This window comes from Parambassis ranga, chromosome 5 (assembly GCF_900634625.1).
Source record: "Parambassis ranga chromosome 5, fParRan2.1, whole genome shotgun sequence".
NCBI lineage: Eukaryota > Metazoa > Chordata > Actinopteri > Ambassidae > Parambassis > Parambassis ranga.
This window is the reverse complement of record NC_041026.1, coordinates 29,179,776-29,195,742: the sequence shown is the minus strand read 5'-3', so window position 1 is coordinate 29,195,742 and position 15,967 is coordinate 29,179,776. Positions and strand designations below refer to the sequence as shown.

Here is a 15,967-nt window from a genome sequence, read left to right as displayed (position 1 = left end):
GATCAAACCCCCCCTTTCTGATGGCAAGGCGGTGTGAAGCCTGTCAGTATTTACAGTGAGAGAATGGAATGCTGGGTAATGGTTAGTGGGGTGATGCTGGCTAGGAGTCAGCACACATTCCCACAGCGACTGACCAATCAGACAGAGAGGTGTCAAGCAGAGTCAATACATGGTCAAAGGTTACAGAAGTAGGGCTGGCATGGAAAATTTTTAAGAGTGTTTCACATTTAGACACATTAGGAAACACACAAATAAGGTGCTCAATGACGCAAAGGAGTCCCAAACAACTACACAGTGAGGCAAATGACCAAAAACAATCATAAAAGACAGGAAAAAAATGTAATATTGTCACCAAAAATGATAAATGACTGAAAAACAACAGCAAAGAAACATAGAACAGCCACAAAACATGTGCAGAAAACCCACACAATCACTGCAAACAAACCCCCAGCAAGCACAGATGTGCAGACACTAATCATGTGGTACAAATGTCTTCTTCTGGCACTGTCAGAAAGGAGGAAACAGTGACATAATGCAGACAGAGGAGGTGTGTTTCATCTCTGTGTGTTGGACGCAAGTCAAAGGCTCAAATCTCAGCTGCAGAGACACTTGATACACTGCACAGTCTCCTCCCAGGCTGCAAAACCTGCCCTGAAAAATCATTGCAAACACATTTCATGCAGACGAGGAGGAAAGTGGAACATCTTGTACAAAAAGATTCAACTGCAGCAACTTAGAGTTGTATAGATAAGACAGATGTTAAAACACATTACAGTCCTCTTTTAGTCCGCTTCTAACTCATGCAACTTATCAGAATGAACCACATTCAATTTGTGTTACAGCAGAGTTAGAGTGTTAATGCTTTAAAACAGAGATTGTGTGTATTCAGTGGTGTCTTCATATTATAGTCATATTCTATTGAAGAGGACGTTATGATGTAACAGACAGCGTGTGCTCAGTGTTTGTAGAGGCCACAACAGGGTCCAGACGTCTGAGGGACAAGGGTGCCCTCTAAAGGCCACTGACTGTCAGCAGCAGCAGACTGTACATAAATCAAAGCGATCACAAAACAGAAAATATTATATTATATTATATTATATTATATTATATTATATTATATTATATTATATTATATTATATTATATTATATTATATTATATTATAGACATAATATATATATATATGATTTAATCTCCCAGGACTGCCCTCTTCTGTTAATTCTGACCAAAATTACACAATTCTTAAATAAATACCATTCTTAAAATTCTTATTTGAGTTAAAATTACCAGAGTTGTCTTTTACAGAGGCCTTGAACTTTCTTCATACATTAGTGTTAAATACTGATTATTACCTGTAATGTGACAATATGTTAACTATATGTAGATGGAAAATGAAATTCCATTTTAATCTTCAAACTCAACTTTGAACTTTTTTTTATTTTTCAGTAGTTTTTTTGCTTGTGGCTTCTTCAAACAGCAGATTAAAAGTTAATACTGAATTCTGCTGAGGAAAATAAGACCCCGCCCCCTCACTCAGCAAAGTGGTGGCCCTTTGGCACAATGTATTCACTGTGAAGTAGTGCGGGGTTAATGAGCAGTAGCTTCTCTTACCTCTTTAATGATGCTTTATTTCTACTTTAAATACGAATGTGGAGATGAGGGTGGTCTGATAGCAGATTAAGATTAAAACCAGATTTTTCATCTCAGACTTCTTAAATAATTCTTTAAATAAATAAATAACTACATTTGGATTTAAATCTTAGAATTCTAAGATAAAGTCATAACTTCTCTTCTGTATTTACAGGAAACAAAATAAAAACGGTTTAAACTGAACACATGACTCAGTTTCTAGTAAATGCAGGTAAAATCCAATTAGTCATTAACCATGTTGAAATGCATGACATTACATATTTGAAATGCAGTCATGTCTGATGACATGTCAGTTGATGATTGGCAGAAAGGACAGGACAAAGGGATTGTGTATGGCTGTAATATATGTAGGATTTGATTACATAAGTGTGGGTTTCACCAGAGGCTCGTGTGATGATAAGGAGTGTCGAAATCAGCAAGTCATAGTGAGACTGGACTGTCAGTAATCACACCCAGCAAATGTTTATATTTCCTTCAGCTTTACCAAACAGGGAATCAAAGGAAGCTCTTTGTCTGGTGATAATAACAAAATATCAGCATTAAGACAAGGGGAAGAGAAAATATTTACATCAACTGTGTTGTGGTTTGTTCTTGTCTAGTTAGCCGATTCAAATGTCACTTCCTTATTAGTGGGTGGTGAGTAAAAAGAATATTCTCAGTAAAGAAAGTAAAACAATGAAGTGTGTCACACAGTGAAGAGACTGAAGACTGTAAGACAAATCACTGTCAGGATCAAATGCACTTCATAAAATTATTAGTGTTTCAGCACCAGAAGATGTCTGACACCAACAAACAAAGAAAATGTCTGACCCAAACAACTACAGAGTTAGAAAACCACAGACAGACGTGACTACAGAGACACACACATCAGAGAGCCGACAGACACTTTGACACAGTGATTGTGTGGAGTTGTGTTGAATATCATTTCTCTGTGCCTTTCCTTAAAACCACTAACATCATCACAGATTTAGTGTTTGTGTACCTGTGCCTGTTTGTGTGTGTCTGACATAACAAACACCAGGTAATCATTTAGCTCAAGCCACTAATAGATCACAATCAAATGGGTATGGGCCGAATAAAACTCATCAAAGCCTGAGTTGTCATGGCAGCCTGTGCAGGTGACAGGGTTTTCAGATGTGAGTCGTGTACCCAAACAAAGGCTTCACACCAGCCCGGACGCCATTGATCAACGCCGCCACTTGTGGAGGCTGAATAGTCTCACAGAGCTATGAACGCCAAGAGGAAATGATGCTATTATTTCTGTGAGGCTCTCTGATGTGAATAGGCTGCCCACCTCAGTGGCATGATTTTCAACCACAGTACCTGTGAATGAGGAGCACTCAAAATATCCTTCTCTTCTCCATGTTATTTACACTGTGCTGCAGCAACGAGGTTCAGCACAGTGTCACAGGGGACACTTTATTTAATTATCACATTTCTTAATGCAGCTTTATTATTTATTTAATGATATCATTCAATCATTCAAACATCCATTTTCCTCCACTTAGCAGCCTAAGCAGGAAAACCCGGATGTCCCTCTTTCTAGCCTCCAAGACCAAGGCATTCACAGGCTAGCCGAGAGATACGCTGCTCAAAAAATAAAGGGAACACTTTATATGTGTGTGTTTTTTTAATATCCATACAGTTATACTTAAACCACCTATTTATCACTTGAGTAAATACAAGAATAAATAATCCATTCAGTCCATTTTATACCAATGACAACACTGAGACACTGAGACTGGTTCACCTGAAGGACAAAACTCCCAGAGAGAAACACAGCAATGTGATATATGCAGTCCAGTGCAGTGAGGAATGCTCTGATCTGTTCGTTGGAGAAACTAAACAACCACTCCACAGAAGAATGGCTCAGCACAGGAGAGCCACCTCCACAGGACAAGACTCAGCTGTCCACCTCCACCTCAAAGAGAAAGGACACTCCTTTGAGGACAATGTTCACATCTTGGACAGAGAGGACAGATAGTTTGGAAGAGTAGTCAAGAAAGCCATCTATGTTAAGCTGGAAAAACACTGGTATACACACAGAGGAGTTAATGGTCCACTCAGTGACTGCAAGGTGTCCAGGTCCTGTGACTGTAAAACAAGCCCAAATCATCAGACCTCCACCAATGTGCTTGACAGTGTGTATGAGGTGTTTCTGCTGAAATGCTGTGTTTGGTTTTCAGCACACATGGTGGTGAGCGTTAAGACCAAACAACTCCACTTTGGTCTCATCTGTCCACAGGACAGTAACAAATAATAATAAAACATGCATGGTGACATAAGCAACTATTATTATGAAATTGTTATGTGTATTTAAAAAACTTTATGTCATGGTGACATTTTTTCCAGTTATACTTATTCTGTTACCTACCCTTTATATGACATTGCCTATTTATAAAAACAAGTGCAATGATGAATGTTAAGAAACATTTTTAACTTATGAGTTAATACATTCTTAATTGCAACTCCCGTTTCTCATAATACATCTTTACCAACATACTACTGGATAAAATGTATTACAGTTTTGCAACAAACTTCAACCTTTTTGACCTTCTGAAAAAACCTTTTATGGTGAGCTACCTGCAGAACCTCTCCTTTATAGGGGTTGTCTTGATAACTGCCTCTCGTTTCCACCTGTTGTCTGTTCCATTTGCACAACAGCAGCTGAAACTGATTCACAATCAGTGTTGATCCTAACTGGACAGGCTGATTTCACTTCTGTGAAATCAAAAAACAAGCAAAACTGTAATACATTTTATCCAGTAGTATGTTGGTAAAGATGTATTATGAGAAACGGGAGTTGCAATTAAGAATGTATTAACTCATAAGTTAAAAATGTTTCTTAACATTCATCATTGCACTTGTTTTTATAAATAGGCAATGTCATATAAAGGGTAGGTAACAGAATAAGTATAACTGGAAAAAATGTCACCATGACATAAAGTTTTTTAAATACACATAACAATTTCATAATAATAGTTGCTTATGTCACCATGCATGTTTTATTATTATTTGTTACTGTCCTGTGGACAGATGAGACCAAAGTGGAGTTGTTTGGTCTTAACGCTCACCACCATGTCTGCTGAAAACCAAACACAGCATTTCAGCAGAAACACCTCATACACACTGTCAGCACATTGGTGGAGGTCTGATGATTTGGGCTTGTTTTACAGACACAGGACCTGGACACCTTGCAGTCACTGAGTGGACCGTTAACTCCTCTGTGTGTATACCAGTGTTTTTCCAGCTTAACATAGATGGCTTTCTTGACTACTCTTCCAAACTATCTGTCCTCTCTGTCCAAGATGTGAACATTGTCCTCAAAGGAGTGTCCTTTGTCTTTGAGGTGGAGGTGAACAGCTGAGTCTTGTCCTGAGGAGGTGGCTCTCCTGTGCTGAGCCATTCTTCTGTGGAGTGGTTGTTTAGTTTCTCCAATGAACAGATCAGAGCATTCCTCACTGCACTGGACTGCATATATCACATTGCTGTGTTTCTCTCTGGGAGTTTTGTCCTTCAGGTGAACCAGTCTCAGTGTCTCAGTGTTGTCATTGGTATAAAATGGACTGAATGGATTATTTATTCTTGTATTTACTCAAGTGATAAATAGGTGGTTTAAGTATAACTGTATGGATATTAAAAACACACACATATAAATTTAATTATAACACGAGAAAGTGTATGCACCACACTGACACTGAATATATCCTTTATTAAATTTCAACAGAATTGGTCTACAGTGGTTCGACAAACAAGTCATTTATACAGATGACCAACCTCCCTGACAGCAGTCAGTCAGTCTTCTTCTAGAAGATTGAATATATCTTTTACATACACATAATGCAAATGCAAACAGCAAGATGCAACAAACAAGCATTAAATTACTGAGTAAAAACTGAGCAAAGACACAACAATCAGGATCATTTTTCATTCAAGAGTTTCAAAATGTTTTTGAAAGGTGAATGTTTGCAGGCTCTGTGGATTGGTAGAGAAAGTTCACCTTGAGGCAGAAAATGCTGCCTTCATATAGTATAGATAAATATTGACAATGACAAATATACATCTCAAGCTCTTCTTAAAGACCTTGTAAAAAGAATGTGTGGAATGATGAAGGCACCAGAGCCGCACTTCACACCCTGGGTTTGTCAATTTATACCTGTTGATTTCAGCTTGAACATGCCCCACAAACAGGAGTGGGGTGGGGGGGGTGTTTGAAGTTGGGGGTTGGACGAAGGGTTTAGGCCACCATCAGGTGCTTCTGCAGACGAATATCGATCCTAACCCACCTTAGTATTTCAGGTTACGGGTCAGGATGTCACAAACAGCCCGAACACACACAAATGGTATGTGCTGGAGCTCCTCTGAGAAGGACACACTGGTGGAGCCAAGTGGAAGTATCAGCAGAGTAACCCCGCTGTTCAGCAGGCTGCCCTCATTCAAACTCCCTCAGCCAGAGATTCACACATTCCCTGGCCTGTTCCAGTCACCTCTATGCTCCCAGAAATCCTAAAGAGTGCACACACGGATTCAGATGCTGGCCAAGATGTCAGATTTGTCCTGAGAAACAACTGCCCTGTAAACTGTGTGTCTGGAGATGAGACTGAGCTTTAAGGTTTGACTGGGAACTAAGATGAAAGGGGTTTGGTTAGTGGAGTCTAATGTGAGAGCAGCCTGCTAAACGAGCAGGGTTTAACCTCAGCAGCCGGCCTGAGTGATGTCTCCACCGGACCTCTTGGTCACATCCAAAGTGGTAAAGACCTGAAAGGTAGAGGGGACTCACTTAAAGACTACAAAACTTACAGATCCATAAACATTAATGTAGAATATTAAACTTCAAAGGACATAATAAGGTTGCATTTAGTACTCTGTGTGAATTCCAGATGAAGATATGTGGGTCACCAAATTGATATGCAAATCATGTTAAAAAAAAAAAAAAAAAAAAAAAAAAACATCAAACAAGAGGAACCTGAGCAGATAAATGCACTGCAATTAGCACCACAGGACATTAACATAATGAATGAGTAATGCTGCTCTTTAAATAAGCTCATTAATACACAGCATGTGTCACTGCACATCTTAGAAACCATTTATTCAGTCACAGATCTCAGATATATGAAACATGGTTACAAATCTTCCAGTTTATGATGAATTAAAGTAAGTAAACAAACTGATAAATGTTTTGGAAAGACACTTAGCACAAAGCTTGTGTTGTGCAGTTTGCCAGGGAAAAGGTATTTTGTCAAACTGCAATTGGTTATTTCCTGTTTGGGAAGTGTCTGCTATAGGTGGCTACACTGTACGCACTGCTCCATAGCACTTTTTTTCCCCACCAACTAGTTGTAGTAGTAGTGCTCACTTGTAGTAGTAGTAGTATATACTCTTACCTCAGCACAAGTTGGGTGAATGCCAATGGTTCCATCCAGCTGCTCTTTGGTGGCACCACATTTCATGGCTGCACCGAAGCCCTGCGTCACCTCTCCAGCATTTGGACCCAGATAGTGGAATCCGATGACTCGTTCCTGCAGAGGCATCAGTCATAAAAAAAAAAAAAAAATGCCGACTTGCTAAGACCTCAATATAAACACAGTAGTGTAGAATTAGTTGTAGGCTTACATTGTCCAGTTTGCTACAGATGAGCTTGGAATAGCATTTGTTGTTGTCCCTGCCGGGCACAGTGAACTCCAGAGGCCAGAACAGACTGTGATACACCTGAACATAGACATAAGACTTCAGTCTACCATGTTTTTACTTTATTCTAAAGCTCAACATACAAAATCAAACAAACTGTGTTTTCATCAGTAAAAGGAAAACATGTACTATTCAAATGCAGTATTACACAATAATGCCACAATGCTCAGTCAGCTGAACCAAATCTGTCATGAATTATTCAGGTGTGTTACCTCGATGTTTTCTTGCCCGTACAGCTCAATGGCTTTCTCCTCTGACAGACCGCAGGCGCCATACTCCAGCGGGGTGAAAACAGTGGTGGGGACATTGATGTAGTCACACTGCATAACGCAATAATACATGTTTACTGGGAGAAATTCAGAAGATCTGATTATTCCAGATATGACTTGTGTAGGAGGTTCAGTAATCATACAAATGTAACATTTTTGGTGAGTTACAGGTTCATATAGGCATTATACCTTGAGCGTTGATCCCCCATAGAGGCGTCGTGCCAGCAACTTCCCGGCCTGTATGGCTACAGGTGTCAGCTCCCACTTGCCTTCCAGAATGTCACCAATGGCGTAGATGTGGGGCACATTGGTCTGCTCTTCGTCATTCACTGGAATTTTTCCATTCCTAGACGATGGTACAGATAAAAAAAATAAAACTTTTGTAAATTAAATTGACATTTTTATCTAACTTGAAACTGCTCAAATTATGTTCATTGTAAAACTTCAGGCTGTGTCTCTCCTTCATCTGAATATTGCTATGGTCATGAGACTGGAGCATATGACTCAGAGTGCTTTTTTAAGCTGGCCTCATGCCGTCTTAATCCCTGCTGGCCTAACAGGCTGAACTGTTCAGTCATTCACAAAACAATAGCAATCCTCAAAAAATGAAGCCTGCAAATTTCCATGCTTAAATTATCAGATTTAATTATTAGCCAATAAGAACAAGATGTATAAGGATGCAAACTTCAAAATAGTAAGAGGGTAAACAGAAAATGTATTGATTAACAGATTAACACCCGTAATTAAATTCAAGTGCCAATGCAACATAATGAGGCCTGGAAGAAAACACTAAATCTAGATAAAAGATTTTTCTTTCATTACAACCTTGATGGTATCGAGTACAGCCGCCTTCTCAGCTTACCAACAAGTCACCCCTTCTTTCTCCCTATCAAATCCCCCAGCACACTCGCCTCTGCAGAGAGCCATGGGGCAAACTGCTGAATCACCGTGACTGTACTGCAAGTCTTAAAGGCATAGTTCCCCACGTAATGGGATGAACATCCATAGCTACTGAACCTACTTGGGGTTGACTTTCACACCCGCCTTGTCCAAGCCAATCTTGTCTGTGCATGCATCTCGGCCGATCGCTACCAACACCTTAAGGACAAAGAAAAGGAAGTTTATGTAACCATTTAAAAAAAATATGAAAGATAACAGTGACAGGAAGAATGAGCTAATAATAGATTACATACAGTGTTGTACTCCCCCTCGATGATCTCATCAGTTTCTGTGGACTTGGCTGTGACCTTAAGCCTGCCTGGAGTACCTGGCTCCAGCTCTTCAATCTGGTGCAGAGAAAGAAAGAAAAATGTTCAGCTTTCTTGGAAGAAACAAAACGGTGTGACAACTAAGCTTGTACAATGCTGGGACATCTTACCTTTACAGGGACATATTGGCGGAGGAACTTGACGCCATGTTCCTCCATGTGCTCTCCTGCACGGTTAGCCATGTCCTGGTCGAAGCCCCTCAACAGGATGGACCGCACCATAACGGTGACATCCAGCCCCAGGCCAGCCAGGAAGCCGCCGCACTCAAGTGCAACGTACGATGCCCCAATCACCAGGGTCTTCCCCGGGCAGTAGGACAATGAGAAGAGGTCATCACTGTGGGACAAAGGACAGGGTGGACTGCTGTTATAGTGCATATAGAAAAGTATAGAAATACGTGAGGAGCAAAACGCCATTGCTCAAGGCAAGCAAGGCAAGGCAAGGCAAGCTTTATTTATATAACACCATTCATACACAAGGCAATTCATAGTGCAGCATAATCACCAAACACACCTGAGAATTACATAACATTCAGACAACTGGGAGATTAATGAAATTAGTAGGTGCCCTGACACAAGGCCACCTGCTAGGGTGTGTTCATGATTTTCCACACTACATCATGACATGTTGGGGCAAGAGACAGCTTTTCAGGCATCTGCTGAACACGCTTGGTGTAATGTACTTACCTGGTGATGCAGTACTCCTTGTCTCCAGGGATGCCCAGGTAGCGTGGCCTTTCTCCAGTAGCTAAGACAAACTTGGCTGCTGTGTAAAATGTCTCCTTCCCACGTTTGTTCGTCGCCTGTCAGAAAATAGAAAAATCATTCATTCTCACAGAAAAACATTTTTTTTTTAATTTCAGGTATTAGATTAAGGCTTGGTTCGTACAAGAGGCTAGATGCCATTTAAAACACTGAAAAGCATAGTGACAGGAATTTAAGTTAAAAATCTCTATGTTTACTCAATATTCCTTTATATAGTAGCCATTCACCTTGATTTTGTGTGGTTCAATAAATTCTGCATAGGCATTGACATAGTTGACATTCTTGTCTCTCAGTGCCACCCTATAGCCCCAGTTCAGTGAGCCAATGTAGTTGTTCACAGCAGTCTTCATCGTGTCCCAGTTATGTTTCACTGAAGGCAGACAGAGAGGGTTAAAAAAAAAAAACAACATGACTCTTGAAAAGTCACTGCAAACTGGTGTGACGTTGCCTCGGTCAACTCTGAACACTCACCTGTCTCCTCAAACTCCCAACCGAACTTGCGTGCGTCCTGCATGGCTGTGCCCAGCAAAGCTGTTTGGTGCATCAGCTTCTTGGGAATGCAGCCCACATTCACGCAAGTCCCACCGAGGCCTAATAACCACAGCAGTCAGTTAGATTCAAACGAGCACTGCGTAATGTGTTCCTCACTAGGTGTCATAAAAGGAAGTGTCTTACCCCAGGTGGTTCCTTTTGGTGTTGGTACAACATAGTCTAGTACCATGACCTTCTTCCCCAAAATGGCAGATTCCTGTTGACAAAACCAACATTAATACTACATTTGTAGTTCACACCACTTGTAACTGTTCCGTGTTTCAGCATTACAACATAAGCCTCAGTTTCGCATTGATTCTTTGACAATTTGCCAACCACTAAATTGAACAACAACATCTTAGCAGATAATGCTCAATGTGTTGCAGTTAGTCTTGTCACCTTTGAGCAGGCCAGGCCTCCAGAGCCTCCCCCAATGACGATCAGGTCGTAGTCATAGGCTTCGCTGTCTCCATTCAGGAGCTGCTGCAGGCTGCCATCTTTATGGGCCTGGTGGAAAATATCAAAACAATGTTATAAAGTGAGAATGAATTTCAGTCACATGATATTATTCCTGCTGAAATGCCTTCAACATGACATCAAAATGTCAGTCAACATGTCAATTCAACCAAACAACTGGAGGATAACAACTACAATATAACATAGGAGTATTTTTGTAAAACACTGATTTTTTTAGCAATCAAGTATTAATAACAGCACAAATAATGTATACAATGCAATCACATAGCCACTAAATGTATTTCAAATGAGTGGTAAAACCTACGGAAACCATACCAAACCATATTAAGCACAAGCGAACTGAGAAAGAAACAACTGTGCCCATGCCAAATAGTATTAGGGTACAAGAAGTTTTGCAGATTTGACTATTCATCTTTTATCAATAAAAAAAACGGAATTTGATAAAGGGTGCCATCGATGTGAAACCTTAGGTGGACACATTTAGGCAAGACATTTTACTTGCTGTATGTGACTACTACAGAAATGTTACTACTAACACAGAAACACATGAAAGGTACATCGGTCAAGACAGCATCAGGTGTCAGTGACGCATGCTACTGCTAAGATATAAACAAGATGTAAATCAGCGCAGGCTTTGCAACTATTCATCAACAAATCAATGCAAGCAAATTAAAAGTATAAAAATATAGTATGGATATACCAAATTAGGTTCATCCATGATGTAAGAAAGAAAGAGATACACATCACTTAGTCAAGCTTGGTATAAGAAGAACAATTTGATCCACCTGTTAAGATGCACTGAGGACATCCGTTTCTTACCTGCATTGTTTTGTCACAGCCACCAAGGTGCGTCTTGTTGATGAAGACATTAGGAACGGTTTTCTGTCCAGTCATTTCAAGCAGCATCTCCTGGTAGTTTGTCCCATCCTCTGAAGAGAAAAAAATGATTTAATGGAACAGCACTTATGTAAACAAAATGTTAATAAATAAAAACAGGAAGCATATGATTGCATTCAAGTGTTTCTTCTTCCACTATGTTTGTTATTCAGTACCGACCTGTAATGTTTCAGTACTAAGCTGCAATGTATGTGCTACTGGATGCTTGAATTTCACTTGGGATTAAAAAAAGTATCTAATCTATTGCATCAGTGTCTGATACTGATAGAGAGCTTGAATAGCCAGCTTAAATGTTGTTATGTATGTTAACAAAGCCTCACTGCTGCAATCACAGTTACTTTATAAACACAACAATACTGTTTTCTGGAAGGCAGATTTCTCAAAAATAGTACTACCATGTAGCACATGTTCTATTGTTGCTAGATAAGAAATCTCCTTACCTGAAACTATAATATTTTATACATATATGAACAGTAGTGTAGCTATTTTTACTGCATGAACAATCATATACTTGGTAATGGCAAACTGATTCATTACCAGAGTCCCTAAATGTCACCATCAAGATAACATTGGACTCTGTGACAGACAAAGGAGCAAGACAAAGCAGAGTAACTGGAGTTTACAGAGGCAAGGCAGGAGGCCATCTTCAGAGAGTGACTCAGCACATTTGGTGCTGTTCTAAAGGAAGACTACATAGCACAGACTGGGCTGACACAACATCCAAACTACATGCACTGTTGCAATCCGAGAGTGTGGGGTGGATTCAAACTTAAACAAAAATACCAAATCATTTTTTAAGCACTGCATAACTTTGACATTCATGTCTTGTTCTTGTAGTAAATGTGTTGTTAGCATCTAAAATGAGCACATATTCTTAATGAACAAAACTGCTATCTATACTTGATGGACTGTCTAAACACTATTCTACATCATTTATTTACAGAGTAAAAAGCAAATATGGTCTGAAGTTGAACACAGACAAAACTTGAAAGTACTTTCAAATAAAACATTTACATTTATTATCTCTAAGTAATATGCAAATGTCATTTTATCTTACCTATAAGATCCAACTCCACCACATTACACTCGACTTTCAGCTCTTTGAACAAGTCTTTCACCTACAAAGACACAAACGTGGAAGAGACATATTAGTTTCGTTATCATTGTCTATACACGGTCCATATATACTACTTTGCTATATGACCTAACATATCCAACATCAGCTAACTGCCTCAGGGTATAAGTTAAGGCTACAGAGGACAGTGTTTAGCTTAGTGTTTATCAAAGTGTAATGCCATTCTGTAAACATAACTGACACAAAACAGACCTGCTTCTACCTCGAGGTCGAGCTAATTGCGTGCGCAGTTAGCTTACATAATTTATTGCTTAAGCTAACTTTTTTAAGTGTTACAACATTCAGACAAAACCTGGGGCGATACAGAAGTGACCGTACAAGGCTTATTATTCATCTGTGATGTATGTTCTACAAAATGTAGAATAAATACGTTCGTTGATTTGACTGAAATTATGCTAGCAATAACCTCTGAATTTAGTCTTAAGTAGCCACAGTTGCTGGGCTGCATCGAAGCAGCAATGACAAGCCAGCAATTAGACCGAGCCCGCGAAGTTCGCGGGAGAGGCTGGAAGTTTCCTACCGGCACAAGTCGGGTCTCACTCGTCGAAAAAGACCTTACACGTTAAAACACCTTACCTTCACGCAAAACGGACAATAGCTTTTGCTGAAAACCAGCACTTGATTGGAGTCGATAAGCTGCTGTATCCGAGATTTGAGTTCATTCTTCCCGGAGTCATTCTCGATGGGAGGCATTTTTCAGGTATTTCCGTCTGCCTGCGCTGGGCAAGCTTCGAAGAACGGTAAAAATATTAACGCCGCACGGACTCTCACGCTTTCTAAGTCAACGCTCTCGGTTTTATCTCTAAGAGGAAACACCAAGAAAGCGGCCGGATCACAAGTCTGACCTCCGCTCCTCTCCCTCTGCTGTCAGTAGTGTCAGCCGCGCCAAACGTCTCGTTATCGTTTCTTCTCTTGCTGCATTAGGGAACGCTCGATCCGAGTCACCACATTCGCCGTACACTACATTGCCTGTAAGTATGAACCGGAAGAACCCCGCCCACACGGCAAATATCGTGCAACGAAACGCACCTACCCTTAAATGCGTCCCAGAGTCTACAGTTTACATGCGTAAAGAGCATGAATGTATCACCAGGAAAACTTTATTGTATTCGAATGATTTAGAATGAAACTCACATCTACGACAAAGTTTAAACGTCCTACCATTCAGGAGGACGGCAACATTAGTGCGAGGGGGCCTACAGGCGACTCTACAAGACAGCTAAACCCAGTGGCGTGTCCAGACTTTTTCATTGGGGTGCCCCTAGTGGGGCACTTGGGTTTGCGAGGGTGGCACCAGTGGCTCAGTGGTATGGGGGATACCAGAGGACTGAACGCTTAATTTCTTGCATTTTGGTGAAGATTTGATGATTTGACAACATACTGAAGGCTAATTAAAATTGACATAACGATTAATGTGTTTGAAGACAATTATCAGGTATTAATACCTGAAGAGGCACTTTACAAATGTAATATATATTTAGAAAATATATTCTTTATTCTAAAAAAAAATGTAAAGCTTCATATAAAGGTCAAACATCAAGAATGCCATCATACTGCAAAACAGAGGTACTAAAAGCTACATAATGCATATACAGTATAAAGTGCACATTAAACCAATACACATAAAATAATTCTGCTACAAAATACAGTGTCTACAGAATTTCAATGTGTTAAATGGTTAGGCGTTGTCCATCAGGTCCCTTTGGAGCATTAAGGGCCAACACATTACTGCTCTCTCTGGATCCCACTGGGCCTGCAGATACTGTTGGCTGCTCCTCACTGTCAGCCATGATCGGAGATTGACAACCAATACAGATTCCTATTAGAATTGTAGGCCTATTATTAATTTAACTGTCATATTTTTAGCTTATTCCAAAAAATATTCAAGGCTAATTTAATGCATGTGTACCTTGATGAACATATGCCACTGAAGGGCCTTCATTACCAGAATCCTCGTCCAACTCTACAAAAACACATTTAGTACGATGATTAAATCATTTCAAGTATTGTTATACCTAGTAGGCTCACCTGGCCTCTTCCTGCCCATTACAGATTTCCTGATTTCTTCGGTCCACACAACTACAGGATTTTTTAATCTGATTGTAATATTACAACAAATATAACATGCAAATTCCTCACCCACTGGTGTCCACTTGTCAGTCAGTGACCTTTTTTGTTTGAAGTTCTAACTAAAAATGTACCCTGTTTTGGGGTGTTTCAGAGTGATGCATATTATTTATTTTATTGTATTTAATCTGTTTCTTAGTCTCTTATGCCATCTGCTGGTCATATAGGATAACAGCATGAATTGTAAATAAATATTTTTTTCTTCTCTGTGGTTTCTGTGTGTATGAGAAGAAGAAGTAAGTAGGACAAATGTTATTGTTAACAAAATTCAGTTTATTTCTTTAATGAAAAATAAAGTTTTGCATGACTCAGACCAAAGTGATCCGAGTAAGGAGATCAGTAATGTATTGGTGTTCAGGTCCGTCCTTTTGTCTGCTGATAGGCTGATAAAGAGTGAACGACGTGAAACTCCAAAAAACGCCGTACGATGTGAAAAACAGCATTTTAATTATTGGCGAAATGTGATATGAATGGCTTGCGATATAGGTGGCGCACCAGCTCCTCTCTGTGCAGTTTTTCCTGAGTTGGGTTCATTTTTAATATAGTGGTTGTCTTTTCATGTGTGTCTGAGGTGATTTGCTTTTGTCGGGATACTCCTCACTCCAAACAACCTGCCTCTCATCGGTTAGGCTCAGCCACAGAATAGACTAGTGTAATCCTGTTTAAATTTAGGCTAATGTGTGAATGTGGAATTTACAGGTTATTGTTTAAGCTTGTTTACAGTTTTTTCTGATTGCTTAAGCACATTTCTGTAACTATTGGCTATTTGTGCAAAACTCTACACACAAATAAAAAAACCTTACACCAAATCAGCAAAACATTGTAGATCTTTTGCAAAAGCTAATACATCTTGCTTAACTCTTCAAACCTTTGTAAAAATGGTATTTTTGTACCACACAGTTAACACAAACCATCATATTACTAAGCACACAATGTGCCAACTACACACTGATGGTATTAACTGAAAACACATCTGGCTTTTGCTTTCTCTGTGCACAAGGTCTGTCCATGTGAGGTCAAACCTTTGTCATAAATAGTTCTATAAACACAGGGATTCAAATTTCAAGTATGAATGTTTATTCACACACATCAAAACAAACACAAGAAAACATACAATTTCACTGAAAGAGAGAGAAAATCAGTCTCATTGTCTCTCTGGGTC

At 39.7% G+C, this 15,967-nt stretch overlaps 1 protein-coding gene across 1 annotated transcript; it reads right to left on the bottom strand.

Moving 5' to 3' along the window:
* Positions 1-5,341: 5,341 nt before the first annotated feature.
* txnrd3 (thioredoxin reductase 3) lies at positions 5,342-13,612 on the bottom strand. Its single transcript, XM_028406290.1, has 16 exons — positions 13,255-13,612; positions 12,601-12,661; positions 11,466-11,575; positions 10,569-10,676; positions 10,314-10,386; positions 10,110-10,229; positions 9,866-10,008; positions 9,561-9,676; positions 8,985-9,210; positions 8,800-8,892; positions 8,628-8,704; positions 7,796-7,952; positions 7,550-7,657; positions 7,263-7,358; positions 7,034-7,168; positions 5,342-6,407 (listed from the first exon to the last, which is right to left on the bottom strand). Exons 1-16 carry the CDS (start codon positions 13,369-13,371, stop codon positions 6,345-6,347), a joined length of 1,803 nt encoding a protein of 600 aa, XP_028262091.1. The 5' UTR covers positions 13,372-13,612; the 3' UTR covers positions 5,342-6,344.
* Between the last annotated feature and the right edge of the window lie 2,355 nt (positions 13,613-15,967).